General features: G+C 38.3%; 1 protein-coding gene and 1 pseudogene across 2 annotated transcripts; both read right to left on the bottom strand.

The window, feature by feature from the left end:
- Nucleotides 1–11780: 11780 nt before the first annotated feature.
- On the bottom strand, nt 11781–16742 carry CUNH15orf61 (chromosome unknown C15orf61 homolog). The gene is made up of 2 exons (XM_090272038.1): nt 16307–16742; nt 11781–12001 (listed from the first exon to the last, which is right to left on the bottom strand). The coding sequence occupies exons 1-2, from the start codon at nt 16740–16742 to the stop codon at nt 11874–11876; spliced, it is 564 nt and encodes a 187-aa protein (XP_090128164.1). The 3' UTR covers nt 11781–11873.
- A 602-nt stretch (nt 16743–17344) lies between these two features.
- Nucleotides 17345–18313, bottom strand: LOC150016689 (transmembrane protein CCDC163 pseudogene; annotated as a pseudogene). The gene is made up of 3 exons (XR_016509604.1): nt 18230–18313; nt 17960–18132; nt 17345–17861 (listed from the first exon to the last, which is right to left on the bottom strand). The product of XR_016509604.1 is annotated as a transmembrane protein CCDC163 pseudogene (transcript).
- Nucleotides 18314–22019: the final 3706 nt, after the last annotated feature.

Here is a 22019-nt window from a genome sequence, read left to right as displayed (position 1 = left end):
CCTACAACACTCTTTACTCATTTGCACTCCACAACTTCTGACGTCTCAAACCTCATCTCCCACCACTCTTCCTCATTCTCACCAGCCTCCTTTTCACTGTTCCTTGAACATAAATATCCCACCTCAGGGCCTTTGCACTTGCCATTTCCTCTGCCTGGATTGCTATTACCCCTAATATCCACATGGCTCACTCTCACACGCTGCAGTTCTTGAGTTAAATATCACCTTCTTGCTGAGCCTTTCCCTTAGCACACTATTGAAAACTGCAAACCAGCCCCCAAACCACCACACCCACTGACACAAGCACACCGGTGTGCACAATTTCTAGTATCCTTCCTTAGTTTATTTTTCTCCTTGCACTTATTACTATTTAACATGTCACGTGTTTTACTCATGTGTTTGTTTCCCCAATAAATTAACTTCATGAGGAGAATGGAACTATATGTGTTGTATTCACTGCCATATTCCTAGCACCTAAAATAGTACCTGGCACACAGTGGGTACTTTAATATTTTTTGTTGAATGAATAGTGAATTTTGAAGGCAAAGTGGATTGAGTAATAGGAGTGTAACTCCCATGCGCTTCTTCTACCTGTCTTGAGCCTCACTTGCTCCTTTGCCTTTCTGCCACCACCAAGACTGAGACAACCATTATAGACTTCCATTGAACCACAAATTAACAATATCTTGACTGCTTCCTATATTCAAGAGTTACACTTGTCTCCTTCAATGCTGAATGTGGGCGCCTGCAAATAACACTCAAAGATGAGGGCAGACCCCCCAAAAGATGGAATTATCTTCTGGAGGGCAGGGCCCTATAGTACAGGCTTCCCCTGCTAGGTGAAGGTGCTAGGAACCCTTTTGTATCAGTGTACCAGATGGCGTTGTTGTGAGAGGCTGTTTTTTTAAAAAGACTTTCAACACGTTTGCCTATTTCATTATGGGTGGTTTATGAGGTCACCTTGCCACACTGCCTGAATGTTCATCAGTTTTTGACCAAAAATGGCATGACCCCTGTACACCACCCTCTCTATTCACCTGATTTTTCCCCAAGTGACTTTATTTTTGTTTCCCCAGATGAAAAAAGTCCTCAGAAGTTTTGCTGATGTGGAAGAGGTGAAACAAAACATAGCAGAAGAACTAAAAGTTATCAGAATCACCAAGTTCAAAAACTGTTTTGAGCAGTGGAATCACCAAGTTCAAAAACTGTTTTGAGCAGTGGAAAAAACAGCTTGATAGGTGTATCACATCAAATAGAGAGTACTTTGAGGGTGATTGAAGTTTAAACATGTAAGAATAAATACACAATTCTTTATAAATGAATTCTGAGGTTTTGGGGGGTCCCATTTTATACATGTTAATTAATTGATTTTTAAAAATAGAAGACTAAAACAGTAACTTTCCATTGGAGAAACTTGGCTGATGCCATCCTATCCAAATGATCAAGGTTAACATCACTAGTAATGCCATGCTGATATCATGTACTCTCTGATATGAGTAATAACAAGGGCATTTGACCTCTGTGTTCTTCTTCCCAAAACACATAACCCCAAAATAATCATGAGAAAAAGATCAGACAGACCCAAACTGAGGGACATTCTCCAGAATACTCCTCAAAACTGTGAAGGTCCTAAAACACAAACAAACAAAAAGCCCTGTCACAGACCTCCTGAGGAGACTTAAGGAGACGTGATGATTAAATGTAATGGAGGATCTTCAATGGAGTCCCAGACCAGAAAAAGGACGATAATGAAAATCTGGTGAAATATGAATAAAGCTTGAAGTTTAGTTAGTAATAATGTACCAATGTTAACTTTTTAGTTTTGATATTAATATACAATGATTATGTAAGGTGATAGTAAGGGAATCTGGGTGATGGTATATGGGAACTCTGTACTATATTTGCAACTTTTCTGTAAATCTAAAACTTTTAAAAAAGTGTTTTTTAATCAGTAAGTTGCATTTCTATACAACAGAAATAATATCTTTAAAATTATAATTTTAAAAAGATGTAATTTACAATCTGACCTACTTCTGGCCAAGATGGAGGCATAGACAGACACGCAGCGTCTCCCTCCACAACTAAGTAGGAGTACAACTACCTCAAAACTAGAGACAACCAGAAGCTCCAGAAAATCAAACTGCATGGAAGTCCAACAAACAGAGATAAAAAGAAGAAATACTCATCCAGACAGGTAGGAGGGTGAGAGCGAGGGCAGAGAGGACAAGGTGTGCTGGTGGCAGCAGCAGAGGCAGCGGCAGGCTGGCAGAAAGCAGTTACACATTTTAAAAAGTCAGGAGGGACACCGGTGTTGCATTCCCAGCTCCTCACCAGACTGTGCAGCTCATGGTCCCAGCACTGGGGAAAATCAAGCTTCATTACTTCTGACTGTGTAAACCAGTGGGGGTTGGGGCTGAGGCAGAAACTACAGGTCTTTCAGCAGAGTCCGATTGTTTAAAGGGCCCCCCAGTCCTAGAACATCTATGGACCCACCCACTCTGGAAATGATGGCCAGTCCCATACAGAAGTGGGAGAAGTGCCTGGAAAAGGGGTGAGTGCTGGGCAAGAGGCATTGTTCCCTCTCAGACCCCTCCCCCACATATAGCACCACAACGTGGTGAAACTGGTCACCCTGTACTGACGAATCCCTAAGACTCCACCCCTTACAACGTAACAGGAATGACAGCTCTACCTAAGATGCAGAGGCAAACAAAGAGCCTATCAAGATGAGGAGACAACTTTTGGCCAAGATGGAGGCCTAGACTGATATGCTCCATCTCCCCCCACAACTAAGAATGAATACAGCTATCGCAAAACCAGAAATAACCAGAAGTTCCAGAAAATAAAGCTACATGGAAGTCCAATGTATGGAGTTATAAACAAGTGGTGCTCATCTGGACGGGTAGGAGGGGCAAAGCCAGGGCGGAGAGGTCAAGCTGCGCTGGCGGCAGCAGCTGTGGCGACGGTGGCAGCGGGACAGCAGTAGGCACAGACACCCGTATTTAAGGGGAGGTGAGAAGTGCCTGAGAGCACCCCCAGCTGCAGACCAGACCCGTCAGTTCGCAATTCCAATGCTGGGGAAGGCAGACCCCCATTGCCTTGGACTGTGAGGCCCAGAGGGTGTGGGGACGGAGGAGGAGGCTCCCAGTCTCTCAGCGGAGAGTGAACAGCAGGAATCTATCTTGGACTCCCGCCCCCACGCAAAACACCACAGTGTGGTGAGAAAGGTCGCCTGGTTGTGACGAGTGCACGGGGCTCCACCCCCTATAGCGTGGGAGGTGCGACAGCCCTGCCCAGGAAGCAAAGGTAAACACAAAACTGTCAGGATGGCAGGGATCATAATAGAGATCCCAATCACACAGCTGACCAGACAGCAAATATCTAATCTAACGGCTCAGCAGATAGGAAATCTTTCTGAGGCACAGTTCAGAGCTTTGGTTATACGAATGCTTACAGACCTAACAGCAGATCTTAAACAAGACAGGGAAGGAATGAAGGCTAGCCCTGCTGAAATGAATGAAAACACATATAAAACTAGTGGTGAGGGAAAGAAAACCAGGGATCAAATCAAATTGGAACATAGGGAAGGAACAGTCAACCATGAAGAAAGAGAAAATGAAAAGTGAGGAAAATGAGGAGACACTCCAAAACCAATGGGAGAGCTATAAGTGAGCCAACATCCAAATCATAGGGTTGCCAGAAGGTGAAGAAGGACTAGAAATTGAAAAATTATGTGGAAAAATAATGAAGCAGAACTGCCCTAACTTGGGGAAGGAAATGGACTTACAGTTCCAGGAAGCACAGAGAGTTCCAAAAAAACTGGACCCAGGGAGAACCACAACAAGACACATTATAATTAAAATGTCAAAAATTAAGGATAAAGAGAGAATCTTAAAAGCAGCAAGAGAGAAGAAAATTACCTACAAAGGGGTCCCAATAAGACTATCAGCTGACTTCTCAAAAGAAACTCTGCAGGCAAGAAGGGACTGGCAAGAAATACTCAAAGGAATGAAAAGCAAAAACCTGCAACCATGATTACTCTATCCAGCGAAGCTGTCATTCAGAATAGAAGGGCAGAGAAAGTGCTTCCAGGACAAAGTAAAACTGAAGGAGTTCATCAGATCCAAACCACTGTTATAGGAAATGTTAAAGGGACTTGTTTAGGAGAAAGAGGATCGAACTATGAACATTAAAATGAAAACTGTATCACAACCAACAACAGAGCTAGGGAACCAAAATAGGCAAACTAGCCAATGAGAGTGGGAAAAGAATTATAGGTATGGGGAACATTTTGGGGGGAGGTCAGCGGGAAGGGGGAAAGGAGGAAATGGAGGGAGACAGTACAGGAATTAAGAAGCATAGTAGGAGGGAGTGGAGTAGATAGAAAGATGTTGAGAAGAACGATATGCACAACCAATGGGCATGGACCAAGGGGGGGGGTCACTGGGTGGAGGGGAACAAAGGGAAAAGAAATTAGGACAACTGTAACAGCATAATCAATAAAATATATTAAAAAAAGATATAATTTACAATAGCAATAACAACCAAACAATAAACATCAGCATTTTTTAAAAAAGAAGAATGTGAAGAAGCATGGACAAAAATGATCAGACGCAGACCCCTGAAAGTGTGACGGGAAAGTCTGCTTTCTCTATTTTGGCAGGATGGAATAAAAATAGTGGGACCAATTCCAGTGGAAACAACAGTTCAACAGATAATCAAGGAGTGCCTACTATGTGCCATGTATGTAGATTCAGAACTGCCAGATTTTGCCGACAGGTAAAATTACTACAATTTGCCCTCAACATGGTCAATGCAGAAATATTTGTAGGATGAATAAATGACTGTTGATTGTAACCTAAAATTAAGTGACCTATTAGATTTTTATTCACAATTTAAAATTTTTCCTTTATTATATAAAATTTGGAGATTTGAAAGTACATGTATAAGAAACTAAAATTTTGGCTTCATCTTACAGTAAAGGCCTTAATACCATATATTAAGAAAGCTTACAAGATAATCTACTTTTTCTTATATTTTTTCAAAAGATTATTAATTAATTTATTTTTAGAGAGAGGGGAAGAGAGGGAAAGAGGAAGAGAAACATCATTGTGTGGCTCCCTCTTGTGCACCCCCAACTGGGGTCCTGGCCCACAACCCAGACATGTGCCCTGGCTGGGAATCGAACTGGCAACCCCTTGGTTCACAGGCCTGCGCTCAATCCACTGAGCCACACGAGCCAGGGCAAGATAATCTGTTTTTACGGATTATTTTCATCCAGTTCTTAAACATCTACTTTTTTGAAATAAAAAATATACACTTTCGTTAAGTGGAGTTTTAAATTTATATCTATTTATTAGAGTATTGATTTTTAAATATTTTTAGTCTTCCTTTGGGGTTTGGGTAAACAACTTTTTAGGTATGATTTTAAATAATACAGTTAAATGAAATAGAGTAAAATGATTCACTTTGTATTTAATAAATTCAATGTTCTGTTTATGGACAGATTTTTATAATATTACTGATATATTTTAGCAGAAGCAGTAAAAGTTATGTCAAATAACTGCTTAAAAAATCATACTACGTAGCGTTAATGATGTTACGTTAACATACCAGCTTCAGGGGCTGCATAATTGTTTCTGCCAACCCATAAATTTTTGAGTAACAACAAAATTATTGTGATTTTTCTTACTAAATAATTCATACATTACAAAGCATGTATGTAACAAGGTCCATGAATCACTAAAGTATATAATGATCATATATCTAATGACATATCTCTTTTCATAAAATGAATTCAAATAGATTTATGTATGTAGGTTAACTAAAAAATACTGAGTTTATAAGGTTCATAATTCTATCGTCATCAACAGAAAACTTCCTATCTTCTTTAAGAATACAGTTTCCATTATTTGCTTTTAAAAGCCGAAAGCTTTTGTTTATCAAAATCCTTGTGTTTAAGCTACTTTTCATGAAGTTTTACAGCCTTTAAATTGATACTATAAATATCTCTAAAGAAATTTAATAATATAATGGAGTACTGTGTTTATAAACTGTATTTAAAATGATATAAGTGCAACTAAAATAGCTATAAGCAATACTATATAAAACCTCATTCTAGTAGTACTGACATCTTTTATCCAGCAACTAGATCCAAAAAAAGTTATTTTCATTTACCAATATTTTACATGCTTTTTAAAAGTAATCTCGAACCAAGTTTATTCTTTTCTTAATGCTAGTAAAAATGATCCCATATGAGATTTCTTTTACTTAATTAAAACTAGGTTTCATAACTGAAGTTTTTAAAATTCCAAGACTGCAACATAATGATGTTAGATTCACATTTTTCCTAACATTTCTTCAACTCAGTTCCCTTACTAAATTTTTAAAAACTTATTTTTACTTATGGAAAGATACACAGGACAAAAAATTAACCACGTTAAAGTGCACCATTCAGCAGTATTAAGTACTTTCCCATCACTGTGCAACCATCAATGCCATCTGTTTCTAGAAGTCTTTTCATCTTGCAAAATTGAAACTCTATACCCATTGAACACTAACTGCCCAGTTCCTCTCCCCCCTTTGCTGGTTTTTTAATAGCTTTACCCAGATATAATTCACATGCCATACAATACTTCCATTTAAAGTGTAAAATTCAATGTCTGTGCATAGTCAGAGTTGGGTAATCATTACCACAATAAATTTTAGAACAGTTTCATCACCCCCAAAAAGAAACCCCAAGCCGATTATCAATAATTCCTCATTTCCTCCCAACCTCTCCAGCCCTAGGCTATTGCTAACCCACTTTCTGTCTCTATATAGTTGCCTATTCTGGACATTCTATGTAAGTGGAATCACACAATTTATGATTGGCTTTTTTTCACTTAGCATGATGTTTTCAAGCTTATCAATGCTGCATGTATCAGTACTTCATTCCTTGTTTTTGGCCAAATAATATTCCATCATGTGAATATGCCATATTTTATTTATCCAGTCATCAGTTGACAGATGTTTGAATGGTTTCCACTTTTTGGCTAGAATGAGTAATGCTGTTCTGAACATTTGTGTACAAATTTTTGTGTAAACATGTTTTCAAATCTTTAGGGTATATACCTAGGAGAATAATTGCTAGGTCATGTGGTAACTCCATGTTTAATATTTAACTGCCAAACTTTCCCAAAGCGACCGTACCATTTTGCGTTCCCACTGGCAGCATATAAGGAATCCAATTTCTCCACAACCTTGACACTTAGTGTCTTTGATTATGATCATTCTAGTGGGTAAGAAATGGTATCTCATTGTGGTTTTGATTTGCATTTCCCTAATAGTTAATGTTGAACATCTTAATTAATGTTGAACATCTTTTCATGTGCTTGGTAGCTATTTGTATAACTTCTTTGGAGAAATGTCTGTCCAAATCTGTTTTTAAATTGGACTGTTAAGAGTTTTTTATATATTCTGGCTACAAGTCTCTTATTAGATACATAACTTGCAAATTATTTTCTCCCATTCTCTGTCTTTTCATTTTCTTAATAGCACCCTTTGAAGCACAAAAGCCCAATTTTTAAAATTCTTTATGATGAAGCCCCATTGTTAAGATTCTCTTATCATTTGCTTTTACAAACTTATATGCTTTCCCAAAGTAGAATTTTATAGTAGGTTCTATATGAAATCAGTTTCTTTACTAGAAAGCTAAATGAACTTTTAGAAATACATTTACTAAAACCAATCTAGATTTTTAAAATCCCAGTTGTATTAAATGTACTCTCAATTAGCAGAACAGAGTTCTGAGAAGTAGCTGGCTAGCCAAGCCTGTGTCAGTGGAAACATTTTCATTTAAAGAAAAAAAATTCCTCAATGTCTGATCTCCACTTTATATTAGAAAAATATTCCATGGACTATGGTCACTAATACTTATTGTTGGGAAAGCTCTTGTGAAACATTCGTGAAGCACATAAAATAGTAAAAAGTGAAATATAGTAATTAAGATTTGTGTTCAATTGATTGTGTAGCTAAAGTAATTTTTCAACACTAACATAAGATTTAATAAGTAGTTAAAGATTCCGATTTGGCACTAGTCATTAGCGTGTAATTGAACTAGTAAAAAAGATCAGTTAAAGTTGTGTTGATTACCACCTTATCTTTGAAAGGCAATTAGAGACCTCAATCATTGCAACAAGATTTGATTGTGCAGCCTTTATTGGACATTGATCTTTCAGCAAAGTGCAGTTACATTTTCCATTAATTTACAGTAACACAGTTTAACTTTTGATACCCTAGACTGTTGACCCAGGTGAGATGTAATGCTAAGTAGTTGTGTAGGTTAAGATGCCCCCAAACATCATTGCAATCTGAATGGCAAGTGCTGAAAAAAAGTGGATACCTGATCCAGTAGCTTTAGGATAAAGTTTCTGTTATCTGCATTAGCTTTTAAATGAAATGAAACCAAGATCCTTGTTTTCATGTCACCCCACTCATTCAAACATCATTCATTGAGTTATTTCATGAAAAATTATAGATGTACTATGATTATAGTTTTGAATATTTATATGAATGACACAATCTATAGAAAGAGATACATGATTTTTTTTTTTTTTTTTGAGAGAGAAAGAAACATTGATTTGTTGATCCACTCATTTATGCATTCATAGGTCGTTTCTTGTATGTGCCTACTGGGAATGGAACCTGCAACTTTGGAGTATCAGGACACAATGCTCTAACCAACTGAGCTACCTGGCCAGGGCTAATACATATAGCTTTTAAGGATTAAAATTGTTTAAATTTTTACTGAAGCCAATAATAAAATATTAGTAACTAAATATGTGTGGTGAAAGAAATCATTACTATTTGTTTAATCTGTTAAAATATTAACACTGAGAAACTAGGAATTTTGTACTATTGTGGCAACTTCTTTCATGCTCCCAACTGTTACTTCATCTTTACGATGATTCATCACTTACACAGGAACTAAAAACTTTGACTAGAAATTTCTTCCAATGCTGAATAATTGATTTTTATAGAAATAACAATAGAAGAGATACAAAATTTTATTCTAAAAACACAACTTCGTTAAAAAGTAGTTTTGCCTGTATTATTTTAAAGGCAAAATCCCAACAAAGAACTATAGGCAAAAAAAGCTGTGTGTGGATGTTTTATCAACTAAGAAAACTCCTGATATCCAGAAGGGTAGGGTCCACATAGGACACTTGTCATCTCCGGCTTAACCAGTATGTGCACACACTCTCCCAAGATGCCATCAGTGTGTATTCTTCTTTCCTCTCATATCTATTAATAATGTCTTTTAAGTACGAATATAAATACATATGGAATAGAATGAGGATTAATTACAAAAGCAGCTTTTACTGAAATAAAACTAATTTGCTTACAAGCATATTCATGATACCATTTTAAGGTAGAAAGGTTTCCTATTTTGTCCTCAGATTACAGGTGGAAAAACAGAAAACACAAAGGAATAGTAGTTAATACCCTGAGTTTAAAAGATGGCACTGATACTAAAAATATAATCTCCTGACTTCCAGCGTTTATAGTTTCTCTTTTAGGCCATAATACTTCTATGTAATATCCAAAATTAAAGAAAAAAACTCAAGCTATTACTGTTCAATGGGAAGCTTTATTTTTCAGGCTAAAAGGATTACCACAAGACTTAATAAATCCAATGAATGATATTTTAATATTTGAACCATGCCCTTAGCCATTGCTGAGTTCATCCTTTACCATGATCAACTCCACGAGGGCAAGAGGTCTATTGATTTTCATGTAATACAAGAAAATATTACATTTGCTTAATTGTTACACAGTGAGCACATCAGACTTAAAATCAAGGTTCTATTTAATGCTGCAAGCAGCATAGAATTACAGAGATCAATAGGGTAGTTTGTCAAGGATGTTCTCCACGGAGACTTACCTATCACAATGTGGACAAGAAGTCAAATTGACTATAACTATTGAAAAACAGGTAAGCAGAGTCAGCGGTACAAATTATCAGAAATCAAACAGGCCAGTGTGAAAAGAAGTGCAACTACACTGAAAAGCTGTATTTATAGTTGAATAATTAAAAACCATTTTATCAGCCTTGTGTTGGGATCAAACCTTTACAAGTATTGACAAGACCAGCAGCAATGAATGAGCAGTATTTGACTTAAAACTTATGAGCTATAGTTATTTAACTTTGCCCATTACAGAGAAAATCAGTTCTAGCCTTCCTTGCAAAATGCTAATAGTTTTATTATTAATGAAGCTTAATGTAACACTGTCTCCTTTGTGTAAGCCATTCATTTAACTAGTGTCAAGTATATTCTTCTGGACTAAATATATTGGCCTAAGTACTTCCTTGATTAAAATGTTACTTAGAATTACTTTCAGACAAGTGAACAGTACATATATTTGAAGAACAGTTCACTCTCTGCAGCTCATTTAAAATGACTACCTTTAACAAGCCAGTTTGTATTACTTCATTATTCTGGCGTTTTCACCTCAATCATTTCCATTCACTTTCTCTACTGCTCTGCCAGAAGCAAGCACCCAAATGTTGGTTAGATTGAATTTTATAAAATATTTTGCTACAAAAAATGTGTAAAAGTTATAGAGCATCAGCAACACATTAACATAAAGTGATATATAGTGTATGTTTGTAACTATGGGAGAGATCATAAATCTTAAACACCCATTGATTTAGAAATTAAATAGTTCTACTTAGTTCTCCCTAAATTACTCCAAATTTCTGAAATTTACCATTCATCTGGGTATTTTGTAACTACCCTCAAGGATAAAATTTTTTAATGACTTTGCTTTCAAAAATGCAATTAACTTAATAAAATTCTAATGCAAAACTGCCATCAGGTCTTTAAAATTTCAGCCCACTTCCCATCGCCAATAAGTCTATGGATATGTACCATTTCAGCTAATTGCTTTTATAAACAGTTATCGAATTCATTTTCCTGGGTGTTTTCTGGATCTTAATTGTTCTTACAGCTTTATCACCATGCTATTTTAACTATTAATAAGTCTTAATTTCATTCATCTTGCTGCATGTACATTAACCAGTGTATTACTATAATTGGTATTAGATTCTTGAAGCACTAAAAAAATAAACTAACAAATAAAAAATAGAAATGAACTCACAGGTAGAGAGAACAGACTGACCGCTGTCAGAGGAAAGGGGGTTTGGGGGATTGGGTATAAAAGGTGAAGGGATTAAGCAAATGAAGGAAGCCTCATAGACAGACAATGGTATGGTGATTGCCAGTTGGGAAAGGGGCTGGGGGGGTGGGTAGGTTTTTTTTAAGTTTCCACATTATAGCCAGACCTCTTATCCAGGTAAATGGCACAAGGGCTTTAACAAATTTCCATTTAAAATCCTGGCAACTGAATGGTTTAGATTTCAGATTCCAATTAGAATCCTCATCAATTTTGGATTTACCAATGATATATCATCTCTACAATATATCCTAAAACCCCCTACTTCTTTTCCCAATATTATATAAAAGATTTTCCCCTTCATTCTTTGTGTAGGTGTCTATTTTCTCTTCAAAGAGAATTTGTTAATACCTAACGATAGAATCTATATACATTATAATCATTTTTACCTGTAGTTTAATCTAGTTCTAAGGAAAAAAATAGTATAAGTATCATGTGTTTCTAATTCCCATTGGCTAAACAGAGTATGTGTGTGTGTATAAAATATATAATGATGTATGACAAGCTTTGACTCTTGAGGGCCATGATTCATTTTAAAGAACCAGACACTGCAGAAAGAACAAGATGTCTGCAAAAGTTTTATTTTAAAGGATCAAAAATAAATATACATATACATGAGAAAACCCATTAATATTTATGTTTTCCAATGCACACTTTCAATACATGGCACCTTCATCTTCTTTATTTAGAAAATAAACTGTTATTGGTCCATAACTGGTATGCACAGTCTCTGTGACTCTAGCAAAGAGCCAGGAGCCAAGTCCATATAGTAAAGTTGGAATACCTAAAAAACAAATGAATATGTTATTTCTGAGCACTAATATTTACTGATCATGCACCCATGTATTTGTCATGATACAAATCACATAGTACTCTTTAGCAACATCAACAAATTATAGTTATGAAAATATTAGTAAATATGAACACTAAGAGCTCAATTTCATCTATTTGTGGAACATGGTAACAATTATGTGAGCCTAGAGATTTTTCAAACTATCAATAGGGTTGGTATAATTTTAACTTATAGGCACTAATTATCTCCAAGTAATTATGAATTAATTCTATATTTTTTCACAAATAAGCAAACAGGGTATATTCATTAATTTAGTGGCAGATACTCCTGGTTGACCTTCAATCACTAGGTCATCTTTACTGGACTTAAAGTTAGACAGTAACACTGATGGCTAGAGTAATTTTCTTTGTACAACTTAAAAGAAACTGAGTCAAATAACTCTTCAAAACTAAGGCAAAACCTAACTCTAAGGAAGATTTTAGTATAATAACAGGCATGAGAAATTATCCCACTAGTATGTTTACATTTGATTTGAAAATAATCTTGTTTCAACCTATTTGAACTAGGGACATAATAGGCTCCAACACATGTTTCTTCCGTGGAATACTTCCATTTGGTAAGATTTTGATGTGAATTTAAGATTAGTTGCCATTTGTGACATGAAACTAAACATATACTACACTGTGACTTGGACATGCGTATGAGCACTCATATGCATATGAGGCTGCTGGACACAAACTTTCACAATTCCTATCTTTTTAAAGGCATTTATTTAAAATCAATGCCATTATCATAACAAATCCTATGTATAAGAGCAGAAGCACATGAATCAATAGTAAATATTGTATGTTCCACACCAGTATTAATTTTATTGCTCCCGTGTAGGAATTGGACAGAAAATGGCAATTTAAAGAAAGAGCTGTACATTTGGAGAATCTTTTTCTTTCTAGTTAATAGGGAAATCAACACATGCTCAGGATTAAAACTGGTAACATTTTTTCTTATTTTTCTGCAAGAGTATATTTGCTGTGTTATGCTCTTTTTGAGCGTCTAAGATCACTGAACTACTTTGTGCTTATTCCCTGAAGCTGCATTCCAGCCACTGTAATGCCAAAGATTAATCAAGAGAAGCTTCACTAGCTGGCAATGAGAAGAGGCAAAAATGCCCATTCAGGCTGGCAACTCTCTATTTTTAGGAATATACTGGGTCACAGCTTGTCATGATCACAGGGTTCCCTGGAACTCCTTAGAAACCTTTTACAGTATATTACCTTCCTTACCCAAAAACATCTCTAAATGCCCCAAGGGAATGTCACAAATATCCATAAAAACTAAAAACATAAAGCTATTTATAAGTCATTTAACCAGAAAGGAAAAAAAAAAAGTCAAATGGGACATGGGGTGGGGAAATGGACAAGAGAAATAAAAGAACAAGAGAGGTAGAAGTGAGCAAAGAGTAGAGGGAGCAGTTGAAATTAAAATTTATTTTAAATATGGTATCGCAGCAAAAAAAGCTGAAAATCAAACGAGGAAAACAGGTGATAAAAACAATGATTAATTTTCTAAATATACTGAGAGTAAAATATGCTTTTTAAACCAATTCTAAGGACATAAGGAACAACTGGTGACACTGAAATTTTCGTTTGCTTTATAGTATTTACCATAGTTTTCAGTTAAATATTGACACTAAAAAATCACACAAATAAATGATTAATTTTTTTTTCAGCTGAAATGGAGGGCTGATCAAAGACTAGTAGCTAATAACTACATTATCTCTTATTAAGAAACAACGGAGAACCATTACCAGTAATGCTGTTTGATAGTGGACTGAGTTGTGATAAAAGAGTCAGAAATTCTATATATGTATTTTTTCCTGCAGTCTATTTAATACAGTCAGGCTAAAACACTATATGGGAAGAGTTGCCACCTGTACTGTATAATTTTCAAATTAAGAAAACATAATTTTCTTTATCTATAGCCCATATGCTTTAAAGTCTATAAGATTTCATGAAAAATTAAATTTTCTCCAGCCTGTCGGAAACATATAACATCAAAATGAACTGGAAAGTCAGTTCTTTGCATAATAATTCATTTTGAGTCAGCTGAACAGTAGGTAAACAAACCACTGTCAAATTAAGCACTTAAAAAAAAATTAGAACTTCATAGCAAGTCTCCGATTACCCATTCATTCCAATGGTAAGTTGCTTTTCTTAAATCTCAATCTACTTCCCAGCAGGATATCCAGACTGATAAAGCATCAGTAAAATGTCAGCTCCCATAGAAGGAAAGGCGGAGGAGAAAGAACAAATGGGTAAGAGAGTAATCTCTATTACTTACAAAATGTAAAAATGAATAACTCTGATAATTTCTAATTTGGAAGGGAGGAAGATGAATAAAATCCTTAGTATTTTTATTAATAGACTATGTATTTGATGATCCAGAGGGGCAACTGGACATCACAGAGTAGGAAATAATCCTATTATCTAATTCACATCCCCTACCTTCTAACAAAACTACAAAATAAACATTACCAAATTGGTGAGTAGATTACTCTTTAAAAAGTCCAGAAATAAATTCCCTTTATCAGTGTAATCCAATTTGTATTAAAGCATCCATGAACAGAAAGTTTTTTTTTGTTTAACTTAAAACTCTTATTCCCATCTAAGCGTGATTTTTAGAATTTCAAAAAGATCACAAAGACCATTAAACAACTCTTTGACCTCTTCCACATTAAAAAACTACAACTGTTGTTTCTTTCTTCAAAAGATTTTACTTTTCTATGTGAGAATGTTCTGAGTATCCTACTTTTCTTTGAATTTCTTTCTATTTAAAAAAGCAGCCCCTAATCGTTAAGGTGTTCCTAAAGTATTAATTGTTAAACAGTGTAAACTTAAAAATTAAAAAAAAGCACTTGGCTTATGTTATACTTTTTCTCCCATTATACTTTCCTATTATTCTTTACATTTGGGAAGAATTTTTTTTTTCTGATTCTGCAAAGCTAAAGTAAACTTAAAAAAAAAAAAAAACCAACTTATTCTTCTTGAATCTAGTCATCACACCAGTCTTTCCAAATAATTGTAAATTGAATTTTCTAAGTCACCTCACCCTTTCACCTATTATCAACCTCAAAATTATGTGGATCTGCTCTCTCTATATGTTCCATCAGCTGAACAATATGGCATATATATTTTTAAAGGGTTAAAACAATAATCCTGAGAACCATCACCAGTAATACTCTTTGCTAAATAGCCTGCTCCTTATTGGACTGAACCCGGGTCAATCCCAGTGGAGTAATGGCTCAAAAACCCCATGACTGATGTGTGTGAGTTATTATAAGCAAAAATATACATACCATATTTAAATTTAATGAGCGATCAGACTATTTAACACTAGTGCAACTGCTTTAGCTTTAATTCTAATTTTAAAAATCTGGTTGGCTAACAGTTCAGCTCCCACATCTAGATTTTGAATTACTGAAATCTGGATTACTTTGGTATCAGCTATTAATAGGTTCAAAACATCTTGAGGCCTATTTTTCACCTATAAAATATACCCCATGTCAGTGTTCATGCCTCTTCTATCATTAGCCAAAAGAAAATAAACATCCACCAAGAGTAAATACTCTCAGAATCAGAATATTCCCATGAAAAACTGCACATATTAAAGACAGTCTTTTTAGTATATTTTAGGCCTATTACTTTAAGAAGCCAATATGACGTGAAAACCTTTAGTGCTTTTAGTAAACGGAGCCTGATGGGCTTTCATGTAAAGAAAACAAACTTAAAAAGTGGTTCGTTTTTGCAGTATGAATGCACGCACAAAGTGTGTTCGTGGAACAAATCCTGTTATGCAGTAAAGCATTTTTTAACTTCTAAGCCACTTCCTATTGGCTTACCCCCACCTTCTTGTTGCCCACTGTAGGAGTCCACCTAGTTAAGAGCGGCAGGAAGTGGGGTGGGATGCCCCCTCCCGAGGGTGATCCCTCAGTACAGGCCTGTGGATAACGCCCCCTTTCCAGGGCACGATTCAGCTGGGACCACTTAGCCCTGATAAGGACCTACTGGGTGGGGAATACAAAAAAACAGCACCAAGGCCAGTGCTGTACGGTGGGACGCCGAGGCAGTGTCTGCGAAACCCAACAGCAAGCGGAGAGCGCCCGGGAGAGCTCGCACCGGGCCGAAACAGGGCTCCTCCCGACCCAACGTGGTCTGACCTTGGGCCGGGGTCTTCGCCTCTGAGTGGGGTTCGTCAGCGTGCTTTTCAGACAGTAGGGCCTCACCCGTCCGGGCCACTCACCGAGGTTGACGACCTTGAGCGCCGTGAAGAACCGATCCTGCTGGGCCAGGTCTTGCCATGGGGCCTTGGAGCAGTGATACTTGATGAAGGGGAAGCAGCCCGTGCGCAGAACATGGTAGTTGGCGCCCTGCACCGGCCAGTTGAAGTGCGAGAGGCCGAATTGATCGTTGCGGACGGCGCTGTAAGGCACGCAGAAGGAAGTCCAGTGCGGCAGGCGTCGCTGCTGCAGGTGCTGCGTCAGCACCTCCGAGGCGCGGGGCTTCGGGCGGGAGGCGGCGCCCGAGGCCCAAGGCCGGCACAGCAGCAGCCGCAGCGCGGCCTCGTGGGCTTTCCGCAGGGCCTCCATGGCCGGCCTCGCCCGCGTCCCCCGCCCCCCAGCTGCCGTGGGGCGCGCAGTGCTGGGGGCGGGACCGACAGAGCGCGCGCACGCACCCATTCCCCTCCCACCCCCACCCCCGGGGCGAGCTGCAGGGGCACCCAATGAGCCCCGCGCGAATGCTCCAGAGACCCCCAGGGAGCGGCAGCGCGTGCACACCAAGGTCCCGCGGCCTCCCGCGGAGGGAGCTGAGGGGGCGGTGGTAGGCCCGGGGACTGGTGCAAGGGGGTGAGAGTGGTCACATGTGATCTCGTGTCGTTAATAAAGTAGGGGCTGGCGGCGGGGGGATTCATCAGACTCGGTAGGAGGAAAGTTAAGGCTTAAATAAGTTAACCATCTTAGTGAGGGACATTACTCATACCCATCTCCTAGGCTCTGGCTAAAGTGAAATCTGTAAGTTGGCGTTGTCGTGGAGGAAACGCTGAGCAAGTGTCCTTGGGCAAGTGAGTTAAAAGCCAACCCCCGGATTTGCACTGGTTGTCAAGTCAAGGAGAATTGTTATGTTTAGGTCTTCGTGGTTGTGTTCACTGTTTAAGTCCTAGATATTTCAAAATAAAAATTTTAAACAAACGTCCCAGGTCCCGAGTGCCGCTGGTGATCTAAGAGCCGGGTGAATGCCAGACCACGAGTGTTTTAGTTACAAACCTTTTTTTGGGGGGGGGGGCGTTAAACCATTTTACTGCAGTTGGTGGGCAGGTGGGCAGACAGTGACAAGCCTCAACAGAAAGGGCAAATATCCACTGGATGAAGAGGGGCGGGGCAGGGAGCCCAGAAACAGGACCCTGGAGGGGAAGGTGAGCAAAGAAGACTTTATCCTACTACTCCTACAAGTCCTTACGGGTCACTCAGTAGTATCTTGGGGCTATTAAAGGACAGGTCCTCCTGCTCAAGGCTCTGGGCCTGGATCTGAAAGTTGCTGGGTTCCAGGTTAGAAAGGGTGTTCTTCTGGATATCTTCCAGCTGCAGGCCTGAGCTTGCTGCCCCTCAGCCACCTGTTTCAGCATCAGCTCCTGATGCTGGGTCAGTTGGTCTGGCAGCAACTTCAGTTCCTCTCTCAGAATATCTAACTCCTCCCACAGCAGTTGCCTCTCATTCTGCAGCTCTTGGTGAAGGCCAGTGGTAGCACTGTACTTTTGTGGTCCTGCTTGTATGTGGGCTTTGGCCTGTTCCTGAACCTGGCTTCAAAAGTCCTGTAGTTCCCTTCTCAGCCTATCCAGGCGTTGCTCCAAGAAAAGAGCCTTCTGCTCTGGGCTCCCCTGCAGCAACCTTAGTGATGCTTAGTCTTGGCCACATTTCTGTCAGTAGCACTGAGAAGTGCGTCGAGCTGCTCGGGCCAGCTCGGGTTCTTACTCATAGCCTGTGTCAGGGCTCATCTCCCTGGCGTCTTGTGCCCTTGCTCTCTCAGCACAGGGCAACCGACGCACAACACAGGAAAGGCCACAATGTCACACTGAAAGAGGGAACACTAAGGGTAAGAACGCAATATCAGACCAAAACTGCGTCTCTGGGAGAGATGTACTTGGGGAACTGGGGGAAAAGCGGGATACCCTGGTGTGCACACATCAGGAGGGAATTGAAGGTGCCGAATCTTGATCGAGACCTACTCACACAACCATCACACCGAGCCTATGCCAGCTACCACTTACAAACCTTTATAATCTCCAGTCACCCATTATCAATCTAGTTCTCTAGGAAAACCTTTCCTTAAACTTGGCTGCCTCTTGAAGATAATTTACACACTTGCTTTCTAGGGAAGCATTTTCTTTTTCCTAAACTCATCTTGTTTGTAGAAGCCATATATAAATAAGAATGTGTCTGGCAAGCAGTGTATGTACATAAAATAATTATGTGTAAACAGTATATAATAATTACTATTATTGTTGAAACTCAAGAGGAATGTAGGATTGTGTGGCTAGTTCTTACAATTCTCCAGTTCTTTTATTTGTTTCACAATGATTGAGCACACACTACCATATGCCAAAATCTTGCAAGGACCTTGTAGTCATGCAAATAATTTGAACTTTACCTTATAGGATTCCTTATTAGATAACATTTTAAAAAAGATTTTAGGTGGAGGCATGATGTGTTTATTACACTGGCACAGAAATGACTGGAGGGAAGCTAAGGCAGGAGTCAGGGAGGTCATTCAGTACTGATTTTCAAATTAAATTTATAAAAGCACTGGAGTCCTTTTTCAAACAAAATCTGTCACAGAACCTCAACATATAAAGTAGATGAAAACTTGTGTTTTATTACTAAACATTTGTTAAGTTCAAATTTTTTAACTAAAAAACAAAACCACAAGGCTGGTTCGTTGCTGTCTTGGGGGTTTTCTTTTTGTTCTGTTTTTAGCAAAAAAGGAATTTATTGGAAAGAAATTGGGTAGCTAAAATAACTAATAGCAAGTCTGCAGACCCAGCCCAGAAAATGTATTTTTTGGCCCCACTGCTACTGGACTCTTGACCCTGCTGTTCTGTGCTTGAAATATTTTAAAGTTGGTGGGTTATGGAAAACAGTTGCAGTTATAACAGCCTAGGGACAGTTTATTTCGTATTCCTCTATTAAGGTTGTATACTATCAAGAAAATCTTGATCCCTCCAGAGAAATACATACAAATAAGAGTGGTTTTTTAAGTGATTCACCTTGAAATCTTGGGCAAGTGCTTTCATTACAAAGATGGCAGGTGGGGATTAATTCTGAGATCTCCACTGAAATAACAACCTCAAATTAATGTATGGGCAGTTTTGCAATATGTTAAATTTTGGCATTAAATTTTTTATGGCAATATAAAAATTATTTTAAAAATGAATCAAATATTTGTGGAGCCTCAGAAACCCTAGGTTCAGGGGAATATAAACTAAAAACCACTGATGAAGAGAAGCAGAGATTTAAAGTTCCACTGCATTATCTCATGAAGGCTTGGGAAAAGGGTTGGGAACTGAAGGATTTCTGTTGGAAGATGCTCTCTTGAGAAAACCTCATTAGTAGTGATGATGTACCTAACCCAAGGCTCTTTGACTGTCTCCCTGCCTTTTCTAAGGTAAGATATTCTTCCAAACAGAGCTGATAGCTGGGGACCACATCCATGTAGTCAATAATCACCCAAGAAATGGAAATTAAAACCACAATGCAATACTATTACACACCCACAAGAGTGGCTGAAGTAGAAAAGATGGAAAATACTAAGGGGTTGTGAAGAAGGGCAGCTATTAGAACTTTTATACATTGCTGGCAACTGCTTTGGAAAAATTGGGGAGAGTATACACCATGGTCTGTCCAGAAAGTATCCAGGCACGTAATATGAAAAATGAATATGATGGCCACACACGCTCACTCAACAGCATCTACTGCCCCCACTGACTAGTACAGTGAAGTCATCATTGTTCACACATGCGCATTCCAGTCCACTCTCCTTGGCTGCCAGGTTACATCGATATTGAGCAAACTATTCTCATTATATTAACAATGGCTGGACTTTTTCCAGATAAACCTCATATATTATACTAAATATACAGACATGTTTTGTTTTGCTTTTTGCTTTATTTTGCTTTAGAGATGTTGTGTTTTTACAAATTGAAGGCAAGACTGTCCACCTGCAAAATAATTATCCAACTTGCAATATCTCTGAGCTATGCCTGTATGCATTCCTTAAGACCCAGCAATACCACTCCTAGGTATATATTTGTATTAAATGTGCTCAGACTGCCATAGCAAAATACTGAGGCAGAGTTGCCTCCAATGCCCTAGGTTCGGTTGGAAACTACTCTGTTAAGCTGAGGTTTCATGACCACGGTAGAATAAATCTATCCAGGACACTGTATTTTGTCCGGAGGGTAGGGAGGCAGCTGTTTCCTCTAGTGGAGGATAGTACCAAACCTCTGTCCCTCATGCTTTTTTTGAGAAGAATACACATGGGAGACACAAGGTCAAAATTCATAAATCATCAATAGCTTTCAGGCACCTGGATTACAGTTGACAATAACAGATTACAACTACCAGTACAGAGGGCACAGTGACCAGTCTGTGTCAGGGTCTATTAAACATCTTGATGCCATACTGGCATTAGGGGCAATGTTTCATACATTTTTTGCTAGAGGTTGTTTATACTTACCTGAGATAAGAAAAGCAGAGCAAGTTCTAAAACATAATAAGCATTCTTTAAATCCAATTCCCATAGAAACCCTCTGAATGGTTTTTGGTTATGTCTCCCGCGCAGCCTTCCAGTGTCCTGTTGAGACTTAAAGACAAGCCAGGGGGCAAGTCAGGCTCACAGCAGGGGTTACAATTCCCTAAACCACAAGGAGCAGTTCCCCACAAAATACCATAGACCAGGTGGCTAAACAACAGAAATTTATTTCTCACAGTTCTGGAGACTGGAAAGTCCAATATCTAAATGCCAGCTGATTGGGTTCTTGGTGAGAGTTCTCTTTTTGTCTTGCTGTATACAGTACTCCCATGGCAGAGAGAGCTAGTTCTGGTGTGTCTTTTCTTCTTCTGATAAGGGCACCAGCCCTATTGGATTAAAGTCCCACCCTATGACCTCATTTAACCTTTATCACTTCCTCATGGATTCTATCTTCAAGTAGGTCACATTGGGTGTTAAGGATTCAACATAGGCATTCAGAAGGGACACAAACATTCAGTCCATAACAATAACCAATAAAAATTGTGTGCATATGTTCTTCCAAAAACATATACTGGAGTATTCATAGCAACACTATTTATATTTGTAATATTTGACCTAGAAATTGTTCAAATGCCTATCAGCAGTAGAGCAGATAGACAAATTGTGGCATATTCACATGATGGAATGAATGCTATACAACAATGAGAAGGAATGATCTAATCTAGAAGGACACACAACATCTGTGAATCTCACAAACAGAAGAGTGAAATAAACCAAATATTAAAGTAATTACTATATGATTTCATTTATATAAAGTATAAAAACTGTTCACACCTCATTTATGCTGGTAGAAGGCAAGACAATGGACATTCTTAGCAGGGTGAGGAGGGAGGAGACTAGTGATTGGAAGGAGTGTGAGGAGACTGATGGGGCACTGGGATTATTCTCTCATTCCTTTATTTCTGTAGCACATAAGAAAACAGACTTTATTTTGAGTTGTATTTTTATGCTCTGCAAAATAAGACGGTACGGAGATTTCTCATATATTCGTGCCTCATGCATGCATAGCCTTTCCTTTATCGACATCCCCCATCAGAGTGGTACATTTGTTACAAATAATAATCCTACCTATTATTCTCTTTTTTGATCTGGATTCTAGTTAAGCGAGTGTGTTCAGTTTGTGAATTCTTTTAACTGAACATGTGTACTTT

Source organism: Furipterus horrens, unplaced genomic scaffold (assembly GCF_987537825.1).
Source record: "Furipterus horrens unplaced genomic scaffold, mFurHor1.1.pri manual_scaffold_3, whole genome shotgun sequence".
In the NCBI taxonomy this organism is placed as follows: Eukaryota; Metazoa; Chordata; class Mammalia; order Chiroptera; family Furipteridae; genus Furipterus; species Furipterus horrens.
The sequence above is the reverse complement of the archived record's forward strand: the minus strand, read 5'-3'. Positions and strand labels throughout refer to the sequence as shown.